The sequence below is a fragment of the Corella eumyota genome, chromosome 2 (genome assembly GCF_963082875.1).
Source record: "Corella eumyota chromosome 2, kaCorEumy4.1, whole genome shotgun sequence".
Lineage (NCBI taxonomy): Eukaryota > Metazoa > Chordata > Ascidiacea > Phlebobranchia > Corellidae > Corella > Corella eumyota.
This window is the reverse complement of record NC_137491.1, coordinates 8,708,291-8,721,878: the sequence shown is the minus strand read 5'-3', so window position 1 is coordinate 8,721,878 and position 13,588 is coordinate 8,708,291. Positions and strand designations below refer to the sequence as shown.

The 13,588-nt window shown below is 32.1% G+C and overlaps 4 protein-coding genes across 4 annotated transcripts; all 4 read right to left on the bottom strand.

The window, feature by feature from the left end:
- Window positions 1-42: 42 nt before the first annotated feature.
- On the bottom strand, window positions 43-3,816 carry LOC145743889 (uncharacterized). Its single transcript, XM_082561951.1, has 2 exons — window positions 3,746-3,816; window positions 43-3,547 (listed from the first exon to the last, which is right to left on the bottom strand). Exon 2 carries the CDS (start codon window positions 3,419-3,421, stop codon window positions 221-223), a length of 3,201 nt encoding a protein of 1,066 aa, XP_082418077.1. The 5' UTR covers window positions 3,422-3,547; window positions 3,746-3,816; the 3' UTR covers window positions 43-220.
- A 214-nt stretch (window positions 3,817-4,030) lies between these two features.
- Window positions 4,031-6,055, bottom strand: LOC145743890 (CCR4-NOT transcription complex subunit 9). Its single transcript, XM_082561952.1, has 8 exons — window positions 5,928-6,055; window positions 5,590-5,769; window positions 5,440-5,501; window positions 5,172-5,335; window positions 4,925-5,034; window positions 4,715-4,813; window positions 4,504-4,595; window positions 4,031-4,419 (listed from the first exon to the last, which is right to left on the bottom strand). The coding sequence occupies exons 1-8, from the start codon at window positions 5,961-5,963 to the stop codon at window positions 4,251-4,253; spliced, it is 912 nt and encodes a 303-aa protein (XP_082418078.1). The 5' UTR covers window positions 5,964-6,055; the 3' UTR covers window positions 4,031-4,250.
- A 3,883-nt stretch (window positions 6,056-9,938) lies between these two features.
- Window positions 9,939-10,848, bottom strand: LOC145743470 (uncharacterized). Its single transcript, XM_082561434.1, has 3 exons — window positions 10,563-10,848; window positions 10,247-10,477; window positions 9,939-10,134 (listed from the first exon to the last, which is right to left on the bottom strand). The coding sequence occupies exons 1-3, from the start codon at window positions 10,748-10,750 to the stop codon at window positions 9,975-9,977; spliced, it is 579 nt and encodes a 192-aa protein (XP_082417560.1). The 5' UTR covers window positions 10,751-10,848; the 3' UTR covers window positions 9,939-9,974.
- Window positions 10,849-11,584: 736 nt separating this feature from the next.
- Window positions 11,585-13,552, bottom strand: LOC145743900 (protein SET-like). The gene is made up of 6 exons (XM_082561963.1): window positions 13,377-13,552; window positions 12,799-12,916; window positions 12,537-12,723; window positions 12,234-12,421; window positions 11,901-12,117; window positions 11,585-11,822 (listed from the first exon to the last, which is right to left on the bottom strand). Exons 1-6 carry the CDS (start codon window positions 13,438-13,440, stop codon window positions 11,811-11,813), a joined length of 786 nt encoding a protein of 261 aa, XP_082418089.1. The 5' UTR covers window positions 13,441-13,552; the 3' UTR covers window positions 11,585-11,810.
- Window positions 13,553-13,588: the final 36 nt, after the last annotated feature.

The window sequence follows — 13,588 nt, the reverse complement described above, 5'->3', positions numbered from 1 at the left end:
CAAAGATTTTCGGTAACTTTTTATTTTTTTCTTGGCAAAAATGTTTATTTTACAGTGGCTGTTTTACTTATTGGCAATAGAACTGTGGTAGTACTTTTAAAAGTTGCATACATTGGTTAAAATAGAAAAAGTGCAATACAGGTAAAACTTAACACTTAAAAATATTACGATTTTATACAATTACAAGATTGAACACAAACAAACAAAACAAAAGGGTCATTTACCAAATTCGACCATTTTGGTAAGCTGGATGTGCTTCTCTGTATGAAGCCCTTTCATTAGCCAACTGTTGACTAGCCTCCATCATTTCACGGTCAGCGGTGTCCTCATGTTGCCTTTTCTTTTCTCTTCCAGCTAATTCCCGCTTTGCAATGGCTTGAGCTGCAGAAGATTCATTTGTTTCAACCAGAATTGCTCCAATAGTAAAGGCGGCACCATACATTTGGGCTTCGCCATCGGCATACCATTGTACTGCTTTTTTAACTGATTCTGCATTGGAGAATAATACCCAAGCTGCCCCTGTTGGTTTGCGCAATACAGGATCCTTAATAATGTAGATTTCCTCCACTTCACAGTCTGCTTCCATTTCGAGCATCCCTTCCAATCTCTGAACTGTAGTTGATCCAGGAAGATGATTGATATACACTCCTCTACTTCTATCTGCAGACACTCTAAGCCAGGCTGGTGAATCTTTTCCAATAATACAAGACCATTCTTCGGAAGTAAAACTGGCATAATTATTTACATTCGGGTTTAAATTTTCAGAATTTTCTCCTGTTTTATCCAGTCCTCTTGAAATAAGTAGATAATCAGTGAAAGTTGCTGTTGTATTACACAAAGTTGAGAAATCTGTTTTAATGGCAATGGAATCCAGGGAGCGGGTTGTTGGACCGGCAGATCCACCTAATTTTGTAAGATTTATGTTAAAACTTTGACTTACTGTTGGCAAAGTATGGCAGTCTGAGTTAACTCCAAGTAAATCTGCAAGAAGTTGTGACACTTCTTCTATCTCTTCTTCCAATAATCCATTTTTCTGGTGGCTAACATCCAACCAAGATAAACCTTTTGACAATGGGGTCACACCTATTGCACTAATCAATGCACCTATGCCAATAACACTAAGGCAATTATATGAAATCAACAACTTTTTAAGGTTGGATTTGGATTCTGGGGACAAAATAAAACTTGAAATTCCCTTAGCACCTTCATCCCCTATTTTGTTGTTAGACAAATCAATCGAATAAAGAGGGTGGTTAGATGTTGTCAATAAAGATTTACTAAAATTAGAAACTGATGTCTCAGTCAAACGATTCACACTTAAATCTAAATTAGTTAAAGTTTCCAAGGGTGGTCCTTTTCTACCAATTGCATTTGCTAAAGGGGTTAAATCTTCATCTGCAAGTGCACAACCAGATAATGACAACCTAGTTAGTTTAAACCTTGACTCTACACCAAGAAAATTCAAGGCACTCATTCCGCTTAATTTGATTCCATCCAAAACAATCTCTTGAAGAATTTGTGGTATTTGTAGCAATGAGATTAATGAATCTGCAGATATTCTGGCTTTACGAATATTCAAAGTCTTTAATTTAGAAAATGCATCTTTAAAAAAACTTGCACAATATTCGATTTCAAGAACCGAGATGTCCAATACTTCAAGGTTACTAGTTTCATTGGATGAACAAACATTTTTCATAGCCTTCATTCCAGTCTCAGAAATTCCAGGATTACTCGATATGTTGAGAAATTCCAAACTGAGCAACTTTCCTGGCAATTTAGATCCAAGTTCACACACAAAAGTATCTGTTAGTCCGATATTTCCAATATCCAACTCCTTTAAAGAATGACCTCCTTGCAAGTTATCTTCTTTGATACTAGATGAATCTAAATTTTCCTCAACTTTAATGGAATTAAAGTTAATTATTTGTAGACACTCATTTGCGAAAATAACTTGAGCAAGAAAATTGAAGTTTTGAATCTTATTTTCAGGCCCCCCTGCATACAACCTCCTTAGAGTTTTGTTGTTTCTTAAAACTGGTAAAACAGCTTCCCATCCAGTTGTTTCCAACCCTGTTCCAATTATATTTAAATGCCTTAAACGACAGTCTTTGTTTTCTAATATTAAAGACAGGTCAATACCAAGTTGCTGTCCATCCTTGATCATATTATTGGAAATATCTAAATAGATGATTTGTGTTGCACCGGATCTAAGACCCTCAAATAACCCATGCAAGTTAGTTGCACCACATCCACTTATATTTAAGTAAGTGAGGCTTGAATTGTAGGCAATTGAAGTAGAAAGGCACCTCGACAGTGATTCCTTTCCTAATTGATTACCAGCCAAGTTTAAAGTTTTCAAACAATCACATTCTTTGATTAGTTTCCCAACTAAGTCTGCACATTCTGGATCTGCCATGTTGTCGGAAATATCAAGGTTTGTAACATTATTACACTTCATTAGTGTTATAAGTAAGGTACGGAATGCTATAGGCCCACTGTTGTTTCCACTTACATTAATATTTTGCAAAGATTTCATTGAAGAAACAAGATCAACCAATGTGGCACTTAATGTATTAGAAACTGCAAAACTTTTTTCAAACTTTATTGAAGCGGCATTTTTGGATAACTGTTTAAGATATTTATTATCAGTAAAAGAACATGCAATTCTCATGCCAGATTGCAAGGCTATGTCATTTTCAGTGTTTATATAACTTGGCACAATTATTTCCTCTTGGATTTCTGGAATTACTCCAGCACTTGGTTGTAATTCTTTTAATGTAGAATTTTCCATTTTATTAACATCATCTTGATTATCACCCTCTGTTTGGTGCACTAAAGGGGGCAGTATTACTTTATTAAATGGCTGTATTGGTTCTAAAACACTTTGCTGTGGTTGTAATGAAGTTAATGAGGCCATAACATCATCAACCATAGCTCTACTTAAAATATTTTCAGCAACTTCTGAATTGTCATCTGGTAAGCTTTCACCAAATTCGCTGCTGCATACACTTTCAGTAGCTTGCGATACCAAATTGGTCTTATCTTCTGAGTCTAAAGTAGGTTCATTTATGTTGCTAGCTTGGTTTAAGTGTGTGTCAGTATTGTTTGTGTCTTCTACATTCGGAATGCTTGAAGTTGATATTCTTTCAGTACTATTTGAAATTTGATCATTGTTTTCATTTGGCTTTGTTTCTAATGTTGACACAACTGTTTGAGGTGGCACAACCTCTTTAACTTTTGGTGACAATGTTTCCTCAATATTAATTTCATGTTCTATGTTTTGATTAGTTTTTGCTAGAATAGTTTCATTGTTCTGTGTTGGGATAGGTTTAGTAACAACAGGCAATGTATTTTTCGTTGTAACTGGTATGTTAGTAATCGCATCTTCGTTGATTGTAGTTTTACTTGAGCCGCAACCCATTTTTTTTGCTCTTATGTGGGTTAAAAAATTTAAAAATAGAAGTTTTGTTTTATTTCATTTTATGCCTTTTAGAAGGGTTGCCAGTTCAGAGGTTTAAAAGGGTTTACTGTTCTTGTGATGAGTAACCTAAATTTTAAATAATGATAAAATGGCAAACAATTACTCTAAAACAGGATACAAAAAAAAAATTCTAAATCGATAAATGCATTTTTTGGAAAAATATTATATTTAGAGGGAAATTGTTTAAGCTTTTATTACAAACGTTAACCTTGGTTTGAAACTGTTCTTGTTAATAAAATCATTTATCCAATATTTGTTCATTACCTTTGTGGTTGTTATTAGTTTGCAAACCGCATCTTTTCTGCTTTTTTTAGTTAAATATCGCGTTAGCTTTTTGGCAAAATAAGAAAAATTGGTTGACATGGACGCCGGTCAGGCATCGATGATTTTATTGCGAAACGTTTATCCTCACAACTTCAAATTAAAAAAACTCTCATTTATTGTGTGTAAAAGTAAATTTGTAAACAGCATTAAAATATTTATGAAAAATATTTGAAAAACTTAAAGTTTATATTATTAATTTATATCTAGGAGGTAAACACAAGAAGGTATAAAGCAGCATTTTATTTTGACAATTTCGAAAGTAATCAACTGAACAAAATAGAAATTTTTGACATACAAAATATTTTAACTAATAAATCGTACAGTTTTTACTTATTAAAGCGATTTTTAAGCACATTCTTTATAGGAAATTGTGTTTTTAATAAAAGTACAAAACAGAATTCAGATTTCATGATCTGTAGATATTTTTAAAGCATCTTTTACAACTTTACTGAGGCATTGGTATGTTTCTTGTGTCAGTAATACCACCAGATTCCTGTAAGTTTTTAATAAGCTGGGATAACCATCGTTTGGTTGTTGTGTCGTCTTTGAGAACAGTTAAAAATGTGGCATCTTTCAGTTGATCAGGTAGACATTGTCGCAAAGCTTCTTTAGCTCTAAACGTTAAAAAAAGACAATAAAAAAGTTGAACACTTAAAACAAACTTTCTAAACTACCATATAAACAATGTTTAAATATACCTTGGGTTATCAGAGAGTCGAAGGTAACATCTTACAACATGTTTTAAGAGCCTTGCAGAGGGATCTTTAGAGAGTGCTAAAACCATTTTACCCTAACCAAAAAAGGGGTAAGTTGAGAATTAAACTTATACTTAGCTATTGTATTTTTACATTCAAAAACATCAGATAAAATTAAAATGTTAAGTGATTGTAACAGGTAAAGGTATGTTACCAGTATCATAGCAACATGAGAAAATCTTTCATATGTTTGGCAAATATATCCAAGTCCGGTATCATCCAAAAGTATTTTTTGTAGAATAAAAGTTGCAACCTAAACAATTGCATAAATAAAGTTAAAGTTTGAAAATAAATGTCATAGCAAAGGTAAGTAATTAATTTATAGTATGTACCCTACGAAACCTATTATCAAAAATAATCTTACTGTTTTAGAAAGTTCACTTCCAGTTTCCATGATTCTAAGACAGAGGGGAATAATTTCGGTTGTAAGTAGAAAAGTTATAACTTCTTGCTCGTCAGTTTTTACTAAAGCACCTTAAAAAAATAAAAGACAAATTGTAATAAGTTAGACTTTAAGTGGCAATAACAAACTTATGATATTTATTATTTAATTATTATTATTCGCTACCAACTACAAAGGGAGTATAACATATATTTATAATAGATCATACCTATAACACCTAGACTTGTGAGTCTGAGGTATTCAAATGGTCTGGTTTTGCTTGTCGTGTGAAGAAAGGGATAAAGAAACATAGGAATATGTGCCGATAAAAAGGCAGTTCGGGTTTCTGGATGTGAAGCTACACATTGCAACAAAGCAAGAGCATTGCATACCCTATTTAAATACAATTTTAGATCACTTAAAATTTTAGTATGTCATAAAACAAATATACATCAAAAGCAATACAAAGGTTGCATTATAAACATGATTGTTTGTACCTGTTAGACTGGTGAGCAGTTAATGTGGGTGGGTTTATAGAAGGGTAGATATTCACTATTTCCTAAATAACAAGCTGTATTTAAAATCCCCTAGATAAATAGTTAAAATATATATAACGCAAAATATTTACTAAAAAAGTTAAAATTCACTTGTAGTAAAGCTGCTATTGTTCCAAAAGAATGCCACAACATTGGAGCCAAATCTTGGACGGTTTCACGTTTTTTGCTTAACTCCAACAAGGCAGTCTCTCTTGTTTCTAAACTGGACAAGTCATTAATCCATTGGTAAATTTTATCTCGATCTACTCCAGCCATTCCTGCTTGGTTAACCTTAAAATTTTAATATTTATAGGTAAATTCAGATAAAATTTAATAAAGTTTAACTTACGGCGGCTATCTGGCTATTAAAAGATTAACGTTATAAAAAACATGTAACCTTCAATAGTTTCAGTTTTGTTATTTACATTTACAAATAAACCTGAACTTACATTTGGCATGTTGTGCATTGCAGTTTGAGTAGCCATGGTGGAATGCTACGTTTACCTTAACGTCAAAACTTTGTTTTACAGTTAGTTGTAAAATATAAATCTATTTAACTCCTCTCGAAAAATAAAATACCCTAACTGTCAATCAAATACCAGTTGTAGCCGCGTTGTGACAAAATTAGATTTTATATCTATTTGTGACGATTTTTTTAAATCTTATCATTCAAACCAATAATATATGATAAATTTATTATATATAGTCAATTAAGATACATATACAACCCCTATACTTAAAGTGTGTAGCCCAATGATATATAATAAACAATGATATATAATGTTTATTATATATCATTGGTGTAGCCCATGCTAAAACAACTCAATTTAAAATTAATATTTATGCCAACATATAGCTAATTATAAATGTTCGTCATTTAAAAACGATTAATTTATTTTTAAACTTAATTTGAATTTTCGAGAAAAAAAAATTGTCCAAAACGGGTTCTGACGTCACTCCGGGAGATTATGATGTCACAATAGTCTTACACGTCGAATCAAAATTCTAATTTAAAAACGACAACACTTTAGACAGGTTAAACTACTAAAATTCTTTATTAGATTACATTTTTGCGCTTTGTTTTAACCTTATATTTTGTTAAACATGTTGCATTTATTCGATTATAACTTATTTACTACAAACTTAAAACGTAAATAGTATTTAGCCTTTGCGCGTGAGTTGCCCTAAAAAAGCCTTACACAGATTAATTAAAATCAGTCTTATCACATGCTGGCACGATAGTTAGCCTAATTGCTTAGAACTGCGTGATACTGTTATTTAAGTAATTTGTAGAAATTGATAATGTTTTAGCGTTTTTATTTGGTTTGTAGCTTATTTTCCTGTCAGAAGGTCAGTCAGATTGAAACTATTTTTGATTGTTGATTGTAGTTCAGGCGCTTGTAAGGTAACAGAGCAATGTTATTCATTGTATAACTAGCTTAAATTATTCAGTTTATATAATCATTTAAGGCTTTAATATGTATATACTTTGTTGTTTGTTTACTAATGGTGTGTTGCAATATAGCATTTTTTAGAAAAAGGTTATATATTTAAATTACTAAGCCATTTAAAAAAATCATTCAATCAAAATGCCGAGTTGGTGTGTTGTAGCTGATTGTGAAGGAAATTCTGACAAAAGAGATGTTAGTATGTTTTATTTCCCCAAACACCCACAACTTCGAGAAGAGTGGGTACTCTTTGTTAAAAAAACTAAAAGTAACTGGAATGCAAAGACTGGAAAAAAGCAGTCTTCAATATGCAGTTTGCATTTTAAAACCACAGATTTTAAAAACTTTAACCAGTTTACAATGGGATTTGCCAAAAAGCTTATCCTGAATAATGATGCTATTCCTTCAATCTACCCAGCACATAAGGTTAGTAAGAAGCTATATGTCAGCAATTATTAACAAATTGTTGACAAATTATTTTTACAAGCAGGTTGTTTCACCAATCCACATCAAAAGTGATTTGCAGGTAGTTATGGAAGCTGAGGCAAGTACATCTGGGCTACAAAAATATTGCGAAATGGGAACCCAATGTAAACCTCTAAGTAAAGCCACTTCAACACAAACACAAAATGTTTCAAAAACACATCATGTGTGGTCAAAATATACACAGACTGATACTAAAACAGCAAGTATAGGTAACACTTTTTTAATAAAATGATAGACTATTTTTTTTAAAAACTACACTAGATTTTAATATTAGGTGTAATTTTTTAAATATTTAATAGGAGTTCAAGCTACAGTAGATAAATTTGAATTTGGCCAAACTTGGAAACCATTTATTGGTCCAGTAAGCACCTCAGCACCACAAAAAAAAAGAAAATTTGAAAATGTCGATTTGAGTTTTGTGGATGATGAGCAGAGTGACCCAACATTTGCTTTAGAAAATGTCTCATACAATGTTAGTGATCTAGAATCAACGCTGTAAGTAGAACTGTTTTCAAAAATAATGCTATTTCAACAGCTTATTATAACAAAAAAAAAACTATTTCTTTTTTTGAAACGAAATAGTAATTTCCATAAACTTTTTCTTTTAACAGAAACTTATCAAAAGATGATTGAAGTACAGACGAAAAATTTATTGTGTACCACAAAAATTTAATGAAACTTTTTAACTTATGCCCTTTCTGTGGCAGTTTTTGTAATGCAAACATTTCCAATCGAATGGGAAGCTATATTGAAGTTTCACAGACATGTCGGAAGTGTGATTTCTCTAGGTCTTGGCCCAGCCAGCCGAAACTAGAATCAAACATTCCGGCTGGAAATCTTTTGTTATCTGGGTCAATTATATGCAATGGCCTTTCATACGTCAAAGTATTGCGAATGCTTGAAACTAGTAATATAGCTACTATTTCGCAAACCACATTTAAAAGACATTTTTCCAATTTCATTCAACCAGTGATTTATCACTTTTACAAATCTGAGCAAGCATCTATATTAAATGAAATTAAAATTTCAAATGGTGCAAATTTAACTGTTGGTGGCGATGGAAGAGCAGATAGTCCAGGACATAGTGCAAAGTATGGCACCTACACAGTTCTGGACTTGGATTGCAATAAAGTAATTGATTTACAATTAGTACAAGTAAGTCTTAGTTTTTGAAACTTAATAACCTTATCACTGACATTGTATTTAAAAATAATTTCTTGTTTTGCAGAGCAATGAAACCACAAGCAGCAATGCGATGGAAAAAGAGGGTTTTTTAAGGTCAATGAACTTTTTACACAGTGAAGGATTCCACATTAAAACATTGGTAACTGATCGTCATTTGCAAATTTCTAAATTTGTCAGGGAAAACATGTCAGCAACTGAGCATACTTTTGATGTGTGGCATGTAGCAAAAAGTAAGCGTTTACTTTATTATATACATAATGTTGTACTCTTATTGCCAAGGTAAAAACATTTTTTCATTAAATAGGTGTCAAGAAGAGCCTGATTGCTGCTGAAAAAAAGCATGGTTGTCAACTAATAAAGGAATGGGCAAGGAGTATTATCAACCATTTGTACTGGTGTGCTCTCTCGTCAGATGGCTATGATCGCCAACTCATAGTTGACAAGTGGAAATCGTTATTAAACCATGTCTGTGATAAGCATGACAACCATGACAGTGAGTTGTATCCGAAATGCCTACATGATGATTTAACTTGTGATGAAAGGCAATTAAAAAAATGGATTAATAGCTGTAAGTAATTTTTTGGGGGGTTGGAAAAGTTGGAAATTATTTAAGTCTTGTGTTAATGGTAATAATGTATATACTTTGTATTTTGTTTAGGCTCACCAGTTTACATTGAACTTGAAAAAATTATAAACAATAAGAGGTTATGCAAGGACATAAAAAAATTAAGCACTATGAAACAAACATCATCTGTAGAAGCCTTTAACAGTCTACTGTTACAGTTTGCTCCAAAATTGAGAGCATTTTCCTTTGCAGGAATGCTATGCAGGTATGTAGCTATAAGAATATGGAAAATCAGTAAAAGCAACAATTTAGTATATACTTTTTGCACATGTTTTTCTATCTCCCAGACAATATTTGGCGGTGCTTCATTATAATGAAAATTGCAACAGAGATCTACAAGTGAGCAGCGAGGGTATTCCCACAGTTGCAGTTTATTTCCCAAAGGCAAAAAAAGGACAATACTCAATAAGAAAAATTAGAAAAAAACCCACTTATGGTTAGTGGAAATATCATGGTTTCTTAACTGTCTACAAATTTTTACAATAATCATATTTTGTATTTTGTAGAGTATATCAACAAAGTTATTACGATTCTGTTGGGTGCAACAGAAAAAGAATATGAAGGCTTTAGGAAAAAATGGAAGGCTATCAATATTCCAGAGCCTCTTTGTAAACAATATGAACACCCTGAACAGGAAGAAGCCTTGGCTACTTACAAATCTCGCTTTTGAGAAATTAAATTGAAATTTTGTCTTGTGCTTTATTTTTTATTTGTGCATGTAATAATAAACAAAAATCCAATAAACAAAAACGCTAATCATGTAAAACGGGTAAAAACCCTGTGTATAATTCCGAACTGTATTTATTTCGGATGGTGGTAACAACACATGAAGGAATGATTTTTCTGTGTCTTTCTCCGAGCCATTTCCATACACATCTCACAAAGTTTCGGTACGCAGTGTAGCGATATTTTCTAAAAAATAGAATCGATTTTATTTTAAAAATTATGTGTATATAGATATTTTTTAACTGGGTAGTTTTATTATAGCAAAAATAATTCTAAAAAAAACTTTAAACTAACTTACTCATGAACAGTGGTAATGCCGTCATATAATTGTATGCCATGATGTTGTCTATAGCCAAAATAAGACATTTCCAACACCCACTCATCAAGGCAAACAGATGTGAAGCCTGGATGTTGGGTTATACACTTTATCTCTGAAAACTGATCTAATTTTTCTATAATTTGGGGATAAGCTTTGCAACAGACACATTCTTCAGGTTTGGGCATTGCTGTACAAACCTGACATTCACACCTACAATAAAATATAGTTAAATTTTTTTTGCAATGGTTAGCAGTGACAAACTACTTACTATACAATAATCAAGTATTGAGCTTACCAATCTGTGTTATTTAGGACATTTATATCAACAGTTTCAGTAGCTATTTCTTCGGAAGTTTCATTTTCAGCATATTCAGGCTCAAACATAAACGGTTGTATTTCATGTGGAACGTTATCAGAGCTGCTAGAACTTGAACATTCAGAACCAGATAATGAAAAGTCAGAAGTTTGACGAAAATATTCCATTGTAAATTAAAAATTTATAAACAGAAACAATAATGTAGATGCTATTAAAAAATAAGATAGATGTTGTATAACGTCTGAACTGAAAAAACGCTTGCCTACACTCCTGTTGTCTGTCTGCAAATAAGGTTATATTGTCATTACTTTATCACTCGTGCCTTCTGTCAAGCTAGCTAAAATTAATACGCTACAAGCAGACAAGACAGATTGCTAACTAGACTGAAACCTTTTTCGCGCGATCTAATAGATGACTGACCATTAACCGACGTTACGCTTTATATTGGCACAATACTGTCTTAATTACAGCAAACAGAATCTTTGCGTGGTAGTAAGTAAATTACTAGACGAACAACAAATTGCGATCAAGTCAGTAGACTCAGTTAAAAGTATGGCAGACCTTTTAATAATTCTCTTCATATACTTTCATTGTTACGTCATAATCTCCCGGAGTGACGTCAATTTGCGTTTTAGACTTTTTTTTTAAATTGAAATTTTTTGATTTTAAAATTGTAACTACAGACAACTTAGGCTACTTAAAAGTTCTATTTTGGATGGGATTTGTTCCATATACCTTTCCTAATAATTTAATTCTTAAATATTATACTAAACAAAAAGCGTGGGCCACACACTTTAAGTTTATGTAAGGTATTTGAACTTAAGTCTCAATTTTTTTTACAATATTTCTTCTGCAACTGCGAGCTGCTTCAAATGCTTTAATTTATATATTTTTTTTTAAACATTTATAAAAACGTTATTAATCAAGACTTTTATATGCAAAAAAGTGACAACGCTATACAAAATCGCCAAGCATTTTTATCAAAAGGACTAATACATAACTATCAGTATTATTCACGGATTTATTTTTTTATCAGAGAATGCTCTTGATGAAAAAGTGTACAAGATAATGAAAATAAAATGAGAAAACAGTATAAAACAAAAATTCCTTGCAGTGGTGATTATTTAGGCAAGGAAATGGTCACTACAACTTGCCAGTAAATTGTGCACCAGTAGAGTTTAAGTTGTTTGGAACATTTTTGCAATTTGATTTACTAGATTGTTTTTCTCAGTCTTCATCCTATAAAAAAAGTATTTCAAAATTAAAATGAGCTGTAAAATTTAAAATAACAATTGCTTATTCAGTATGTTAGCCCACCTCTGCCCCCTCTTCTTCTCCAACATCTTCTTCATCTTCTTCGTCCTCCTCCTCATCAATGTCCTCCAGTTCATCTTCATCTCCCTCTGATCCCTCTTCATCATCATCAATATCTCCCTCAGGGACAAGGTAATATTGGAGTGGATTTGGCCAGATGTCATCCCGAATTACTTCACCCAGCTCATCTGCTCCTGCATCCCCCGGATCATTAAACCAACTACAAAAAAGTGGCAAAAATTTATAAACAAAGACAAATGTTACAAACTATATGTATATTAATTTCACTAGTTATTTAATTTGCATTATTATAGTTGCTTTAATTTAATCTTGTACCTGAAGAAGCTCTCTGGCTCTTCGTGTTTTCTCTTTCCGTTAGAATTTCCAACCTCATTGCGCTTCGTTAAATCCTTTCCTTCTTTCCACATGATGGGGGTAGAGGTGCAAGTTGGATCTCCATCCTCATTCATGTTAAACTCCTTCTCAATTGATACATTATCAAAGTATGGATTTTCACGAAATTTCTAAAAAATTCAATAACTTTTAAAAGATAAAACATATTCAAAATCATAGTGCTTAATCAACTCAGTTTTAGTATATAAAACAACTAATTCCCCAAAAAATTAATGTGGTTCTTACAAATTTAATTGTGTATCCATTTTTTATGTCATCACATTCCATAACCTCGACTTTAGTAAGATAATGCAAAACATCTTCGTCGTCTTCATCCAAGAGTGCCGAGATCTGTGGATGATTTATGAAAGTAGTAACCCAGAAGTTGGGGATTTTTTCAATAAGAGAGGATCGTTTGGAAAAAAGAGGCCACCTAAAAAAAAATTGCAGAATGTTGTTTGCAGGTAAAAAAAAACTAGTTAGTTAAAGTAAATAAAAAAATAATTACCGTAATTTAACATATTTTTGTTCCACTTTAAGAATTTCTTCACTAGCTTGCTCATTTAATCTGTCCACTTCACATTGTAGTTCGTCTATTTTTTCTATAGCTTCTTGAGCTTGGCTATCTATAAAGTAATTTAAATTTTACTAACAATGAAAAGATTTCTAACATTTTTACGATTGGTTTTGTTAAATAAAAAAGGCAGTTAATTCCTAATAAATGAGCCCATGATTTTATGAAAAAAATTTAAATAGCATTGTTTTACAAGATAAAATAGTTTACATAAATCAGTAGACATTATTTTTTTATAATCCGCAAGTGGGCGCAACGTGTAACACATGGCACGTGAACGCCATGAGCGAAACTGGAAAGATATAGAAATTACATAAAATTGTACACAACGTCGTGTATTGACATTACACAAACTTTTTACTTTAAATAATAGTGCAAAAAATACAAGTTAAAAAACACACAACTTAATAAACACCAATAACTTTTAACAAGTTTCTTATTTTACACCTAAGGACTACCAAAAAAAAATTAAATACGTAAGAATTTTTTCACAACGAAATTATTTTACTAACCTGGGCCATTTCCTACATTATTTTCATCTATCTTTGGCTTCTTAGCTGCTGTTGGCGATGACATAATGTCAGTGATTTATAGTTAAGGCTTGCGCAAATTTTCAATCTACCTTTCAATGCTTGATACCATGCACAACGCGAACAAAACTGAAATGTCTACGACTTGAAAATATCGACTGGTTTGGAAATACTTCACGGCGCGCGTAAAACGG

Coding starts and splice junctions, on each gene's coding strand:
- LOC145743889 (XM_082561951.1), bottom strand. CDS start 3,421: ATGGGTTGCGGCTCAAGTAAAACTACAATCAACGAAGATGCGATTACT.
- LOC145743890 (XM_082561952.1), bottom strand. CDS start 5,963: ATGGCTACTCAAACTGCAATGCACAACATGCCAAAT. Junction 5,502..5,589: donor CAATAGCAGCTTTACTACAA/GTGAATTTTAAC, acceptor CTTGTTATTTAG/GAAATAGTGAATATCTACCC. Junction 5,035..5,171: donor CACAAGTCTAGGTGTTATAG/GTATGATCTATT, acceptor TATTTTTTTAAG/GTGCTTTAGTAAAAACTGAC.
- LOC145743470 (XM_082561434.1), bottom strand. CDS start 10,750: ATGGAATATTTTCGTCAAACTTCTGACTTTTCATTATCTGGTTCTGAA. Junction 10,478..10,562: donor GTCCTAAATAACACAGATTG/GTAAGCTCAATA, acceptor ATTTTATTGTAG/GTGTGAATGTCAGGTTTGTA. Junction 10,135..10,246: donor GGCATTACCACTGTTCATGA/GTAAGTTAGTTT, acceptor TCTATTTTTTAG/AAAATATCGCTACACTGCGT.
- LOC145743900 (XM_082561963.1), bottom strand. CDS start 13,440: ATGTCATCGCCAACAGCAGCTAAGAAGCCAAAGATAGATGAAAATAAT. Junction 12,917..13,376: donor TAATGTAGGAAATGGCCCAG/GTTAGTAAAATA, acceptor ATTACTTTATAG/ATAGCCAAGCTCAAGAAGCT. Junction 12,118..12,233: donor GAGCCAGAGAGCTTCTTCAG/GTACAAGATTAA, acceptor ACTTTTTTGTAG/TTGGTTTAATGATCCGGGGG.